Consider the following 16234-nt stretch of genomic DNA (forward strand, 5'->3'; position numbering starts at 1 on the left):
TGGATCTGTGGCAGCCGTTCTGTAACCATAAGAGGAGAGCAGGAAAATCTGCTGTTGAGCCAGAGCTCTGAAACTCTTCAAATCTAGACCTATTAAATAAACAAGAATTGTCCCTGTCATTTATACCAGGCAAGCTTTCCATTATCTCCAGCCAAACGCATTTGGTACTTTCATAAGCTCTATCACAAAATCCTAGCAAACAGCTGGAAAGAAACTGATCAAGGGAATTCTGGCCCAAACTATAAATACTCTCTAAAAACACAAGTCCTCCTAAAAGAAAGCCTTGTTTTCTTACTGAAGTCTTCAGAGGAAAAAAAGAGAGATCAAACACCTTTATCATCTTTATTTTTGTCATCATAAAAGATAAAATAAGCACTCTCAAATTTCTTTCTCTGCTTATACAAATTTTCGTGACTACTCTGTTAACTAAATTTATGGTTTTGGGTTTGGAAATCTTTTCTTCCTTTATTTTACATAATTTGTCACATGGAGATCTGGTTTCACATGAGGAGTCCATATGACCAGTGGTAGTTTCTGTTCGTTGGGTGAGTTTGTCAGGTTGAGAGGCCCTAACGACGTCTCTGAAAAGCCACTGTCACATTCTGTTTCCCCAACTTCAGTCACTGAGGCATCACCTTCAGCATTTCTGCCATTGTATTTATAGAGTCTCCTTATTAAAATCAGCCCCGGCCTAATATTACTACTTATTTTGGCTTTGTCTAGAGCATAATGTCCATGCCATGGGTTTGTGGTACTAGTTATATTTTCTCTTAAAACAAACATCATCTTTCTTTGAATCTAAAATCTTGTCTAAGATGCACCATTATTTTTTGTACAATAAATTAAAAAGCTGCCAACTTTATGATGCAATGCTTTCACATTCCTTATTTTACATTTATTGATATTCCTTAGAAATTGTACATTTATTGAATGCATTATTTTCGGTTTCTTTGGACATTTGACAGGAAACCCAGGTTCCTTATCTCCACCTCTTGAGCACCTCTGGCAATGACAGCATCACTGATGCATGTCCAAGAACACCCCGTTTCTACCAGCATTTGCTACTTCAGTAAATGGTTTCACGGTTTCAACTGCAATATGCAGGGTGAAGTTAAGTGGCTTTTATTTAAAGTTGGCCAAAAGATTCTGACAAACTGATGTCTGTCTTCACCCAAGTGCCTTGGAGGCCTGGATCAACCACACCTGCCTCTTGTTGAAATGTTTCAACTACCCTGTGGGTTTTGGCTTTTGCTCCTGCTTCCCTTGCTCTGCTCAGTTCTCAAAGCAGAGGGGTCCCCAGCCAGCAGCACTGCACTTATGGGGGGAACTTGCTACAAAGACAGATCCTCAGGCCCCGCCCCAGCCCCCTGAATCAGAAGCTCTGGGGTGGACCCAGCAAGCCTGTGTTCTAACAAGCCACCCTGAGTGTTCTGATACATGCTCAAGTTTGAGAACCACTGGCGTACACGATTCTTTTCCATGAACCTCAGCAGTAAAACTTAACCCAACTTTGTCTGATTCTGGGAATCCATCTTTCCTGTTTGTTGCTTTGCAAGAACTGCAGTTGTTCCTCCAACAACCACCCTTTGCTTCATGAATATCAAGTGGACCCCCGCTACTGTTTGCAAGTATTTCTGGGTACACAGTTACTTTTCATCTTTAACTGGAATCATCACACAGTTATCTTGGAAGATGTTTCAACAATGAAGCTCAATACACGGAGTTCCAAAAAAAAAAAAAAAAAAAAAAGCATGCCACTCTGCCAAAGTGACAAAAACGTGTTCAGCCATGTTCAAGTTTGTTCACAGGCTCACAAAAGACTTTTTTTTTTTTTTTTTTGGTGACTGCCTATTGGTTGACAGCAATCTCATTGATTCTGACATGCTCCTCTATTTCAGATATGTTAAAATCTATCTTCGAATTAATATGAGGCCAAGTCTTGCCACTTACTGTGTGTGTGTGTAGGCCAGATACATAACCTTTTGGGTTATTTTTTAAGATTTATTTATTTATTTCAGAGACAGAGCATGCAAATGAGTAGGGGGATGGGCAGAGGAAGAGAGAGAGTGAGAATCCAAAGCGGATCCCACACTGTGTGGAGCCCAACGTGGGGCTCGACCTCACAACCCGGAGACCATGTCCTGAGCAGAAACCAAGTGTTGGTCGCTCCTATGTAACCTCTCTGGGGCTCACTTTCCTCACCTGGGGGATGGGGATAATTTCTATCCCTATCTCCTAGGGCTGTGGTGCAGATTAAAAATCAGGCATGTAAAATTGTTAGTGCCGTTGTCATTATTCACGACCTTATCCAGCAAATATTTATGAAGCACCTTCCTTGTGCCAGGCACTCTTCTAGGCACTAGAGACACATCAGTGAACAAAAAGGACAACAAACCTGCCTTCATGGAGCTGACACTGGTTGGGAGTGGTGCAGGCAATAACTAAACATATGCTACACAGCTAATACAGAGCTAAAGGCTATGCAGAGAAATAAAGCAGAAAAGGGGCACAGGGAATGCAAGGGGGGAAATGCAATTTTATGTAGGGTCATCCATGAAAGGTGACATATCAGAATACGGAAGCACATACTTATTAATACTTTCTGTCGCAGGTGGAGGTGGCTGAAATTCAACAGCCAGCAAAGGGGCCTGGGGGCATCTCTTACCAAGTCTTGCTGGAGCCTCTTGGCTGGCTTTATAGAGGGTCATCCCCTCCCATCATAGATATCCCCACACCTGGCTTCTTTCCAGGCTGCCCTGGGAACAGCAGAGCCTATAGATCCCCCGGGGAAAGGCTTCGAATGGCTTTGGTCCTTGGGAGGTTGCCTCAGGCCTGGTGAAGTGTTTGTGTGATTTGATGTTGGACTCACCACTAATCCCCAGGTGTGTATAGTCCCACTGACCCGAGACCAACTCTTTGCAAGCACTCAGGGCCTCATCTCCCCTGGCTTGGCTACTAAAACCAGTCCCACATTTAGTGAGATCAGCCCCCCCTACCCCCAGTAGCTCACAGCCTCACACCCCTCCTGAGGGCTTTTGCTTTGTTTCTTGTCCCCCTGGAATTTCTCTTGCTGCCCAGTGTGTCCAGGTGTCCACCCGAGAGCCTGTTTGTTGTAGTCAGCCCTGGTCTGTAGCGGTAGCACCTCGGGTGTTCGGTGACTCAGTTACGATGCTGCTTAAAATGTAAGACTGTTATATGAATGCCACAGGGAACCAGAATCTTTCTCTCTGAGGTCATACCCATCCGTGTCTGAACCTGCTGGGCTCACATGGACCACTAGTCTAGCTCCTTTCCCACGAAGCTGCCCTTTGGATATCTGAAGACAGTTTTCACATCTTCCAACCCATTTTACTTCTCCCTTCTCTTCTTCAATTTAAAAACTCCACTTTTTAATTCTCTTTTTAAATTAAAAACTGTGTTTTTCTTAAAGATCTTATTTTATTATTTTTTTTTAAAGATCTTGTTTTTAAGTCATCTCTACATCCAATATGGGGCTCGAACATACAACCCTGAGATCAAGCATCTACTGACTGAGTCAGCCAGGCACCCCTGTATTGCTGCTGCTGCTTCTTTTTTTTTAAATAAAAGTAAACACTAATTGTAGAAAATCTAAGGAGTACAGAAAAAGAGTAGAGAAGAAAATAAAAGCTGCCCAAAGCTGCCCATGATAATATATCATATGACAATATATACCCCTTCATTATATGCTCATTATATAGTATACTTTTACTCTAAAGCACTTATCTCTACTGTGATTACATAATTAGTTGGGAAGTTATTTAATGACTATCCTCTCCTCCCCTTTGGCTGGATGAGCCACTCGAGGACACACCTGTTCTCTCCCTCACTGTCTCCCAGCACCTAACACAGAATTTGGCAAAGGGCAGTGGCTTAACAGACATTTGCGAATTAATGATCAACCTAATGGAGAAGATATTCTTTGTATACAGATTTTTAAAAGTATAAAACTGGCAATGTGGCTTAAATAATTTGTAATCTCCTTTTTTTTTTTTTTTTTTTTTTTTTTTTTTTGCCATTTGAAGCTGTTTGCCATGCTATCATTCATCCAAAACACAATTTCAAATGGCTGCCTACTACCCCTTCATTTTGGTTGTGGCATGGCTACATTATTTATTCCCTTGTCTTTGACAGTGAGTTGGCTTCTAGGTATTATTTTTATAAATAACACCTATGCCCAATTTTTAACTGATGTCCAGATTCTCTGGATACCTTCCTCTAAAAGTTGAAGAATTGGTCAGAATGCTATGGCCATTTAATTGCTTACTGATACATAATTATAAGATCCTTTCCAAAAATCTAAATCCATTTACATTCTCTCCTTTATTTCTGCTAGCTCGATGGCTATGTGACAGGACAAAATGAGATCAATTTAGTTTCATGTGCATTTCTTTCATAATTGGTGAGGATGGACCCCTTTCAACACTTTTTATCCATCCCTATACTCTCTATAGTGAATTCCCTGTTTATGCTATTAGCTCTTTCTTTTTCTATTGAATTTCATTTTTTTCCTCATTGACTTGTACATGAGCTTTACAGATGAAGGATATTACTACATTCTCATATATTCAAATCTATTGTTCTTTTCTTCCTGTTTCTTAACCAATGGTCTCCGGGCCTACGATTCACATTTAGGGTTCTGGATTCAACTGCAAACTCCAAATTCCTCTCCTGAGAGAAAGAGGTTTTCATGCCAGTGGTGCACATGGACCCCACCAGGCAAGAGACCCCGGGGCTGACCCTCCGCCAGGTTCCCATCCCTGAGTCCACCCCCATCTCTCTGCCACAGCTGATTGGTCCAGCAGCAGATACCTGACAAAAGCCGAGCCAATCAGACCCGCTTGCCCTTGAAGGTGAAAATTGGAACTAATATGCTGCAGTTTGGTGTGCACTTCTGGAAAAAAAAAAAAAAAAAAAAAAAGGAGGCATTAAATTGGGAGCAGTCAGGTAGACAAGCTTCTTGGGATCTTGGGATCCATCTGGGGAAGCTCTTTAAAACACAGATTTGATTCAGTTCTTTAACATGAGCCCCCATTGGCTGGTTCAAATTCCCAAGGCCCAGCTCAGAGCCATGGAGATGTTACCCTGGGGCAGAACACGGGGTCTGGGTATCTGCAGGGTCCACCGGGTCACAAACAAGTTTGAGAAACACTGTCATGAGGGCTCTTCCAAGGGTGGGGTGTATGCAGGCAAGAGCAGATTCTGCAGCCGGGTAGCTTGCATTTGCCACTTCGTGGCTCTGTCATCTTGGACAAGCTTTCAACGTTTTGTGCCTGAGTTGTTATTGGTAAAATGGGGATAATAACTCTCAGTACCTAATTTATGGTTCATACGGAGTGCTTAGAAAAGAGATGGCAAAGAAGCACTACATCAGGATTGGCTGTTGTTATTATTATTGTCAGATCCTCTGAGCAAATCATTAGTTTGTCTTACTAAATCGCTCACCTGCTCAACAACCTTCAATGGCTCCACAGCTCCTTCGGAATAAAGGCCAGAGCTGAGCATGACTCCTACCACGTAGGCTCTTTGTCATCTCTAGCCACTGTTACCAGATCTTGCCTTGAGCTTCCCCACCTCTAAACCACCATTAAGAAATGGTCCCTTCCCACTATCTTCCTCCCAAAGGCCAGTGAGTCCTTCAAGGGCTATTATACATTTGATCTCACTCAAATTTTCCCTCTGGCCTTCCCCACTGGGACCAATCTACTCCATTTACTCTTTGCACAAGACTATGCTTGTCACAGACGGCTGGTCTTGTATGTCTTACGACGGAATTCTCCTCCTTCACGGGCTTGAAATTCTCCAAGGGCAAGCAACACCCACAGTCAGCTCCAGCATCTGGCACACAAGAGTCCCAACACTGCCACTGCCGGACCCTCCCGAGGGGGCAGACCCCATGCCACCAGCTACATTCACACTAACCTAATTCTCACAGCTGCCCTTCCCCTGCGCTCACTCCATTAACTGTTTTATTGAGTGCCTATGGTATGTCAGGCCTGGTCCTGGAGGGTGATGGGGGGTGGGGGGGGGGGGAAGCAGGAAAGCAAGACTGATGAGGTCCCTGCTGGCAGGGAGGTTTACAATCCAGTAAACTAGAAATCAAACCACTAACTTGGGGCCCCCAGGCCAAACAGAGCCTTCAGATTCTCTTTTAAGGTTTTTAAAATCAACTGGGTGGGCTGGGTCTTCCCTTTGTCAACATCCTCTGGCCAGAGACCACCAGGGACACGGCTGTGGCTGTGGTTGAGTAAGTTGTTTACTTGGTGTGACAAGGGAACCTCATATCACGGGAGCCCTGGGGTAGTTCAGCAACAGGGCTGCTACAAAGGACTTATTCCCGGTTGTGGGCTCAGGTCAGATGAGGTGTGGGGAGGCTTGAGGAAGCCTGCAAGGGACCTGTCAAGAGGTGGGGAGAAGCAGAGGATTTGGTTATGGCTCATCTGGAATAGCTAGAGAAACAGGTGTTACTCAGAGCAGCAGAGGAGGGGATGTTGGGTATTTTGTGCCTTAGATGGGAGGAGGCAGGGGTCCTGTTTCGGTCTTGTTCTGCATGGTCCCAGAGCACCCAGCTCATGCTGATGTTTTGTGAACTGTTACGTTCAACAGGAGGACGGCATGGCCTACCTGTGAGAGCCAGCCCAGCTCCTAGTCCCACCAAGATGTAGCCGGCGATGGTTCCTGGCTGTCGGACTGCTTTCCTTTCCCAGCTGGCTGTCCACAGGCCCTCCCACTCCCCATCGTGGCATATCTGCAGCTGTACTCCCTGCCGCTGCCTGGCCTCTGACAGCATCTGAATCCATTTCTCTATCGAACTAAAGGCCGCGTGTCACCAAATTACTAGTTAATTGCAATGGAGATAAATAGGTGCCGGGAGGGGAGCGGTGAAACACCTAACCTCAGGGGAAGAGAGGTGGGGAGAGGGAGAAACCGTGGCTAGCTTCTAGGTGGAGGTGACTGCGCCTGGGACCAAAAGAGTAGGAACTAACCAGAAGGGGAGAGAAAGACCATTCTAGGTCAAGAGGTCAACTCAAAAAAAAAAAAAAAAAAAAAAAAAAAAAAAGAGGTCAACTCAACTACTATTGGCTGGGGGGCTCGTCATGAGCCAGGCACTGCATCCACATTTTCCGTGCGCTGCTTCACAGCCCCCTGATTTGGTAAGTAAGGAGAGCTAACCCTGACAGCTCTGAGTGTCTGGCATTTAGGAGCCCTGGCTAGACCCCTCGGAGGTGGGGACGGTCATGTTACAGTGGGGAGAACAGACACCGAGATCCTGTTACATGCCCAAGGTTACCTGGTCAGCAAGTGGCGCCGCGGGAATCGAACCCGGGCAATCTGGTCCGGACTCTTTACCAAGCCCGTGGCCTTTCTAGTTATTCTCGTCCTTACTTTAAAAACGAGACACCAGGAGCTCTTGTAATTCGCCATGGTCACGAGGCTCCTCAGTCCCTAAGTGGCCAAGAGGCCAAGTCACGGGCCTATCTCCTCGGCCCCCCGAGATTTTCAGGACTTAGGAAAGGCATGTGGGATGCTAATGGTTTTCACCGGCGTCGATCTTTAACGTCACCGCCCCTGTAGAAAAGTTCTTAAACCAAATGCCAAACAGAAGGCAGCTTTCAAAGCCAGCAGGCAGAGAATATGTTTTGCTTATTGTAAACTACTGTCCGACTATTATTGGACAGAGAAGGGGCAGAGATGAGCTGATTGGGGAAGGGTTTGGCTTTAATCGTGGCCTGAGAGGCACAGACAAGTTTGGGCAATGTCTGGGGGGGGGGGGGGGAGTATCTGGAGAAATCTGTGCAGGGTCGGGGGTCAGGCTGTGTGGCCTTGGGTGGTGAGTGACTTACCACACTGGCTGAGACCTGGAGTCCCCCAGGAGCTCGTTAGAAATACAGATGCCTGAGCCTCAGCCCCGGAGCCTCGAGTTCAGGAGGTAGAGCCCGGGCACCGGTATCTTTAACAAGCTCCCCGGGGATCCTGGGCCCCAGGCCGGTCGGGGAGCTGCACTAAGTGGAGCACAGAAGCCCACTCAGGTGCAGGGGGGGGAGTTGGGCCCAGAAAACCAAGTGAAACGTGTGAAAGGAGGGAAGCAAAGCGGGCTTCTGCTTGTTTTGTGGCAGAGAAATAGGAATGGCGAGGAAGAGCCGCTGGGTCAGGCAGAGACGGAACATACAGCAGATCTCAGCATCCGTCTGCCACCTGGTCATTAATCTCCACGTTAATAAAAGCCGTTGTTTCCTGGGCCCAATTATTCCGTCCCAGGCCCTTTATGTTCATTATCACAGAGTCCTCCAATAACACAATGATTACTAGGTAATTGGCATCTAATTCTATTACCTAATAGTATTAGGTGCCACTCTAACCACCCCCCCCTTTTTTTTTTTTACGGATGATAAGTATTAGGGAGCAGAGGGTGACTTGCCCGCAGTCTGGGGCTGGGGGTGGCAGACAGGGATGCAAGCCCAGCAGTCTGTCTGACCGTGTAGTGGGTGCCACTGTGAGCTGGGCACACGGAGGTCTCCAGGCCTGGCCTGAGCGTACAGGGTGGCCGGCAAAACCCAGGCTTGCCCACGGCGAGTGATTGCACGGTGGTGAAAACGCCAAGGGGAGGGTGAGCGTCTCTGAGCAAAGACCCAGGACAGAGGCAGGAGCGGGTATGTGGGTGTGGGGTCAGCTTTACCGATGGACGGGGATGGGGCCAGCGGCTCATTCCCTGAACCAAGACCCGCACTAGGGATCCAGGGTGGACACGAGGGGTGCAGGCCTGACCTCAGGGTGCTTACGGCCTAGTGATGGTTTATTTACAGGGACCTGAGCTGGCCTGGGGGAACAGTGTGTGTGTGGGGTCATGAAAGGGGTCTCTAAGGAGCGCCTTTAAGCTCAGCTCTGATGTCCACGTAAGAGTCAGTTCCAGGCAGATGGAATGACACATACACAGCTTCTGGGGCAAAGCGACGTTGCTCATTTGTTAGGTAGAGCACTTCATCTTGGCCGCTGCCACATAGAGCAAAGGGGAGTATCTGGAGATGAAACAAGACCCTCTGTGTGTCCACCCTCATGCCAGAGAAAGCTGGGAAAAGTATTTCAGGCAGAGGGGACAGTGTAAGCAGAGGCTCAGAACCCAGGAAGGTGCTTTGGCCACAAATAAAGTGTGGGCCTTGAAGCCTCCTGACACTGAGGCATTGTTTGAGAGTTTTCACACCCAGTGCGTGGGGTTACTGGGAGTCTGATGTTGAGGACCCTGAACAGGAAGATGACCATTAGGGTAAAGTCCAAAATGGGTAAGTCCCCCAACCGTCCTAACCTGGCTGTGTCTCCTCCCCACCTGCGGCTTCCCTTTGTCCAGAAGTAAAATAGGAAAGTTGTACCCAGGCCCACTGCTAAGGTGGCTTTTAGTTTTCACGCTTTCTTGGTGACTCCCTCTGGGATGATATTTAAGATAAACTCAGGAGAAAAGTGGGAGGTGCCTTTCTTAAGGCTTGGGAGGTGATCAGGTAATTATATTGCAATATTTAAAAAACTCAGCAGAAGCATTAGTTTGGATGCATTAAGGAGACAACCACGAAACTTTGCTTATTGTCAAAAAACTCAAACACCACACCAACACAAAATCAAGGAGATAAAAGTCCGTGCCCCCACGTTCGATGTTCTTTTCACCCTTTGGCTCCAGATTAACTGTACTAAACACTGTCGGAGAAAAGTCTGGGAAAGGCCTGTGGGCCCAGTCAGGCTTATTGATATATTTCGTTTGGCCAACAGAGTTTTAAAATTTGGGAAATTTTACAGTTTTCAGCTTCTCTGAAAAACCCAAGTAGCTGACTGTATCCAAAGGGCAGCTGTCCCAAGTCATGCATGCTTACTCTACTTAACCAAAGTCCCCACCCATCCCCATTACCTTACACACAGCTTACTTCTTTCGTTAACATTACCTGCCTTGTTCCTGTTCTAGAAGCTTGTCTTGAATATAATACTATGTGTGCATGCATACGTGCGGTTTTTTTTTGCAATTCTCCTGAGGATCTTTCTGTCTTTCTGTATCTGTACAAAGATCGGGGTCCCTTTTTAAAGGTTAGGTCATATTTCATTGTCTGAATATCTGAGGTTTATTCATCTAATTTTCTCTTGATGTACACAAAGGTTCCACTTTCTTTATAGCATATACTGGAGAGGAATGCCCTTATACATCTGTTTATAAAATTTTACGGGATAAATAGCAAGAAGTGGATTTACTAAGTAAATGTGTCTATGTACAGTTTTAAACTTGAAAGATTTAAAAGATATCACAAAATTGCTCAGGTTATAGGAATTGACATCCCCAGAAAAGGAAAGCAGTATCCTGTCCCAAGCCTTCCTTTGACTTGCATTAATTTAACTACTACGGTGACGGAGGATCCTTTTCTCTTCAGTGGCCTCCTTTATATACCATCTGCTGCCCTTTGAGGACTTTTTCACTGGGTTCTTTTCCTGTACTTTTATTGATTTTAGGAGTTCTTTATATATAAAGGACATTAAACCTTAGACATCTGTGCTGCAGTTTTTTCCCCCCAGTTGCTGTTTAGTTTTATACATTGTTTTTACTTTGGAAAAATTTAACACTATTTGTAGCCACATACAGGATTCTTTTTCTTTTGCTTGAGGGGGCCTGGCCTGTCTTCTTTGGTAGGCATAGTATTGAGATATACATAGAAAATTATTTCTTAAAGACTTTATTTTTAAGTAATCCCTACATGCAATGTGGGGCTCAAACTCACAACCCCAAGACCTAGAGTCACATGTTCCACCAACTGAGTCAGCCAGGAGCCCCATATATTTTAATTTAAAAATCTGAAAGCCTTTAGCTAAGGGATAATTCTGTTTCCCACAGGATCCAGCAGTGTCTGCGCCATCTATCTCATAAATGGGTGACTTTAAAGTTGTCTGTCTCGTCCCTTGAGACAGATTCTACAGGTGTAGGTATAGGTATGGGTTAGTGTGAGCGTGTGTATGTGTGTGTCTGCGTCTAATATTTACTCTAGAGCTTTTATGGTTTTACTGCACACATTTAAATTTTGGATCCATCTGTAAATTATTTTTGGTGGAGTAAATGAACACAACCAAGATCTAGGATGAAGTTTTCTATTTTCCTGGCTGGCAGCACAGGGGGTCGGGGGGTAACCATGCCTGTTGGTAAATTAAAAAAAAACAAAAAAAGCAAAAACAAAAGCACACCCCATGTTTTTTGTCCCTTTATAAAAATAATGCAAATTTGGGGATCATACCCATACTCCCACTACCCAGAATAATTACTTTTTTTTATGCAACGTATTTCCCACAAGTATTTTTTTTCTTAGTGTATATATATATATATATATATAGGTTTTTGTTTGAGAACTCTGTTTTTTGTCTGTTTTAACATGTGACAACATCTATAACTGCTAACAGCTCATGTTTTCACCCAGCAATTCCCAAACCTGGCTGGGCAGCTGGCTTCCCAGTGGAGCTTGTTAAAAATAATGAATCAGCAACCCTACGGGGTGGACCCTGGGAATCTATATTTTTAATAAGCTCCACGGAGGTGTTTGGGACATAACCAGGCCTACTCTCACCATCTCTCCCACCCTCCGGGCTGTACCTGTGATCGTCTGGGTCTCTGAGGTGATGGTTCTGGTGGTGGTCTGAGTTTGGGTGGCAGGCACTGTTTCTTCAGATACAAACTGGACCGTGCTGGGGGCTGCCCCGGACGTGCTGGTCAGCTGGCAGCCACTCTGCTTGTGAGCTACAAAGGCATCCAGGTTGTTAAACTGCTGCTTGCAGAGGCCACAGATGTGGATGTCGGGAGTAAGCTCAACCAGCACCGTTGTACCACCTGGAACTCCATGGGACAAAGCGGAAGTCACAGATTAATTAATTAATTCCAAACTGCTCGACATAACAACAGAAACCAGACTCATGTTAGAAAAAAAAAGGCACTGTGGCAGAGATGGCTAGTTGCTGGCCAGATGTCCATTCTACTCCCCTCTTCTCTCTTAGCAGCACCGGATGTCCATTCTACTCCCCACTTCTCTCTTAGCAGCACTGGATGTCCATTCTACTCCCCACTTCTCTCTCAGACCCAAGTAATGGCCAGTGGGGCGCGAGTGGCATTTCATGCAAGGAATCTTTTTGATGTGCAACGTTGCTTGCACTTTGAAGGACCAGTAGCCATGTCCTATCCCAACAAAAGGTAGTTGTACTTCCCAGTCCTTATGAAAACCAATCCCTCCACTTTTATACCCTCACCTCCATCCCCACCCCAACCCCATGAAAACTACTCAGTAATAATCTTGGTCCCTTACATGCTTGGGAACTTCTGGGAAGTTTGGCTTCCATGATAAAAAGGGATCAGACGTGATTGGCACTGGTTCCCTCTTCTTTTGGCCTGGAATGCAGATGGGATGCCAGGTTCTACAACCATGTTCTTACTATGGGGAAAATGCTAAGATACCTACATATGCTGATCCCTACCTCATCGATCCCCTGAATCAACTAATTCCAGACTTCTCATTAGGCTGGTATATAGTTCAGTTGTTACTTGTCGTCAAAGTTCATTCCTAACGTTTAGGGACATTGTTTCTCAACAGTAATGATGCCAAGAGTTAATACTGTGTTAACATTTGCAAAGCACTCACCACAATATCTGGCACTGTATTAGTGCTATGTAAATGTTGGTTAAATGAAGAAATTCAATTAATAAGTCTCTAATAGGACTACCTTAATTTTTATTTTTAAAAGTTTCTTTGCCTTATGATAAGGAAACTCATGCTTATAACAGTGAATCTGGAAGAAGCAGAGGGAAAATCACTCACAATCCTTCCACCTATGTGTACCATGAACATTACAAAATATTTTCTTTCATTCTCTTTATGCTTAAAATTTTTAAGATCATAATGTACTGTAAAATTAGTCTTTTCCCCACATAATATTGCATAAGCACTGTGCCTAGATCACTAAAATTTTTACAAGTATAATTATTTAAAGTATAATAAGCGCCTGAGTGGCTCAGTAGGGTAAGTACCAGACTCTTGGGTTTTGCTCTGGTCATGATGTCACGGGTGGTGGGATGGAGCCCCGTGGTGGGCTCTGAGCTCAGTGAGGAGTCTGCTTGAGATTTTCTCTTTGTCCCCCCCACCCCCAACTCTCTCTCTTCCTCTCTCAAATAAATCCTTAAAAACATATGTAATCACCTAAAACACACTATTCTATGTTATCTATGCATCATAATCTCAGTACTTATAGGGTCTTTTTATTATTTCTAATTTTCCTCAGGTCTAAATCACACGAGAACTACCTTTGTGCATATATATAGCTGGTATATATATGAAGCATAACTTTCTGAAAATTTATAAATATTTTCAATTTTCCCCAAGTCAAGCTAAGACAAGAAATCGCTGTGGGAACACAATCTGGTTGACTTGCTAAGGAGAGCTAGTCTGGGCTCTGTTGTAATGTTTTATAAGCTGTTCTGCAGAGCGCCCTGCACCCTAAGTACATCGAAATCAATGAATGGAAGGAATGAAGGCTTTTCTGTTCCCCTGAAACACTGCTTCCCTGGAGCTGAGGCGCCCATGGGACTAACAGGAAAATAAGGAACCAGGAGATGAGGTGACTGACATTGATGAGGATTCCTTAGTGATCTAACAAGACTGATACTCAGTATGAAAGGGTTTTAATAACCAATGCCTCCAGCATGTGGCAGACACACAAGTAACGACCTAGACTTTCTTTTAGAATCCTGACACTACAATTTACAAACCGTGACTTGGACTTGGTCTCTCCCATCTGTAAAATGGGTATAAATTTCTGTTTCACAGGACCATTAAGAGAATTAAGTAAGATTGCGCTTGTAAAAAGCCAGCACAGGGGGCCTCATGCCCCAGCATGATACGTGATGGGGTTATTCCCGAGACATCCTATTGAATGTGACATCCCCCTCTGAAAATTTGGAATGGTGAATATATACCTAACCTCCTGCATTTGTAGTGAGAATTAACAGATCAAATAGAAAACACTGGGTACAGGTAAGAGCTCAACAGCAACAAGAGAGAATTCCTTTATCTTCAATATGTTCTCCAAACCTGTAACAGCATCATAAACAATCAGGGTGCGTGCGTGTGTGTGTGTATGCGTGAAACACGGACATATCTGAGGCCACACCTAAGTCCCACTTCGGGGATACTGAGTCCTGATGGAGGTAGGATGCAGAAGGGGCTGGTGTTTAGAGAAATCTGTGCTTTCCACAACTTCTGCAAGGAATACCCAGCTAAGTTTGGGAGGCAATGTCTCCAAAACAGCTAACAAGCTGAGCGCTTACCATGTGCCAGGTGTCTGCAAACCCCCGTGCCAGGGGTGCGTTTCAAACTGTGTGCAACCGAATGGCTCAGGGTCTGGCCACAGATCCCCTCCCCCCACGTCCCCCATCTAATGGGTGGGGCCTGGGGAGCTTTTTCCTTTTTCCTTTCTTTTTCTTTTCTTTCTTTCTTTCTTTTTCTTTCTTTTTTTTTTAAACAAGCGCTCGCGCTCCCAGGTGGCTGGTCTGCGCTCAGTCTCTGGACCACACTTTGGGGAAACAATGCGGCGGGCGAAATCAGGTACTTGGATAAGGCTGCTGTCCTCACCAGGAAAATTACGACGAGTCCCAAACTCAAAGAAAGCGACCACCGCCCCATTCCCCATTCAGATCTCCACCTTTAATGTGCAAAAGGCTTTCCAGGGCAAGCCCAGCCCGCCAGACCTCACGAAACCCTCGGATCCCCACACTTCAAGGATTTCGAGCCACCGAGGCAGAAGCTTTCCCATCAGCGTAATCGCGGTTACCCCCAACCCCCCCCCAAACTCCGCCTGGAAGGGGGGGAGGCGGGGAATGCCCCGAGGGGGTGGCGATTGTCTGAACGGCGTGCCCTCCTCCTCCTCCCCCGCTCCCCGCTCCCTTGCAAGGGGTCCTGGAGGCTGGAGAGCGCCCCCCGCCTTGCGCGGGGCTGGGTGCCCCGATCCCGAGCCCACTCCGCGCGCCCCCTGCACGGCGCGCCCTCCGCGGTGCCCTGGACGCCGGCGCGGGGCCGTCACCCCGATTTCGGGGCCCCGGGCCTGCTCGCTGCGTCGCAGACGTGCTTGGGCCCGGGCCCCGGAGCGCGCACTGGGCCCCGGAGCGCGCACTGCGCCCGGAAAAGCACTTACTTTGCACCGAGCCCGGGAAGCCGTCGCCCTCGCTGCTCGCGTTCATGGCCGCAGACTGGGAGGCCCCCGGCCGGCCGGGGTGCCAGGCTGCGGGGCGCTGATCTACATGGTGCAGGGACTTTTCCTTTTATTTTTCCACACCCCCCAGCCTGCCTTCTCCCAACTCCGCCAGGCGGGGAGGACGGATGTAAAGCAAGCTCCACTTCCGCTGCCTAGAGGGCGCTGGCCCGGCCCGGCGGCCCCAGCCTGGCTTTGCAGCGGCGGCTCCCGGGGGAGGCTGCGGGCCAATCCCGAGGCCCCGGACCGCCGGGTCCCCCGGGATCCCGACCGCGCGCAGACGTCCCGGCGGGCGGGGCGACCGCGGGCGGCGAGCGATGCGCCCCAACCCCGGGCCGCGGCAGCCGGCGCCCCCCACCCCCACCCCCGCCCCCACCCCCCCCCCCCCCCACCCCGCGGCCGTGGCCCACGCGCCTGGCCTCCCCGGCTCGGGCGCCTTTGCACCTGCCGCCCTGGGACGCTGGTCCCCAAGGCGCCGCTGCCCGGTGGCCGGGATGCTCTGCCCGGGGGCGGGGGTGGGGGACCGCGCCGAGCTGCGGCTGGAGGGCGGGGTGGGGGGGGGGGCGCCGGGCTTGGGAGAAACCCCAGCGGAGCATCCGCGGCGGGCAAATCAGCGGAGCGCTGGGCGGGTCCCCGGCCCTGCTAGGGAGATAAAGAGGACAGGGATCACGTGCATCCCGGGAGTAACGACGGGGACCAGACGCCCGAGGCCCACCTGGCCGCGCGCCGTCACCCCGAGGGCTCGCCCCCCCCCCCCGAATGTCTGACTCCGTAAGTCTGGGGCGAGGCCCGAGAACGAGCATTTCCAAGTTTGCAGGTGTGGGTGGGTCGACGCTGTCCCCGCTGATCTGTGTCTACGCGGCCGACCTCACCTCCTGCAACTCTCTCCCCTTTACTCAAGACTCCCTCCGGCCTCGAGTCTCCTGCGGGGCTGTCCCCTCTGAATCCACCTGCCACCCTGCGGCGATCT

General features: G+C 47.7%; 1 protein-coding gene across 4 annotated transcripts in view; it reads right to left on the reverse strand.

The window, feature by feature from the left end:
• ZFP64 (ZFP64 zinc finger protein) overlaps positions 1–15484 on the reverse strand; it is an 87322-nt gene extending 71838 nt beyond the window's left edge. The window contains exons 1-3 of one of the 4 annotated variants that reach the window (XM_038572617.1): positions 15208–15443; positions 12330–12412; positions 11627–11860 (exon numbers count right to left, since the gene is read on the reverse strand). In XM_038572617.1, coding sequence (XP_038428545.1) covers positions 11627–11860; positions 12330–12363 — 268 coding nt within the window. In that variant the 5' untranslated portion in view covers positions 12364–12412; positions 15208–15443. Of the gene's footprint in view, positions 1–11626; positions 11867–12329; positions 12413–15207 lie in introns of all 4 variants that reach the window. The other 3 variants (XM_038572619.1, XM_038572615.1, XM_038572616.1) reach the window with 3 other exon arrangements.
• Between the last annotated feature and the right edge of the window lie 750 nt (positions 15485–16234).

The sequence above is a fragment of the Canis lupus genome, chromosome 24 (assembly GCF_011100685.1).
Source record: "Canis lupus familiaris isolate Mischka breed German Shepherd chromosome 24, alternate assembly UU_Cfam_GSD_1.0, whole genome shotgun sequence".
Classification (NCBI taxonomy): domain Eukaryota; kingdom Metazoa; phylum Chordata; class Mammalia; order Carnivora; family Canidae; genus Canis; species Canis lupus.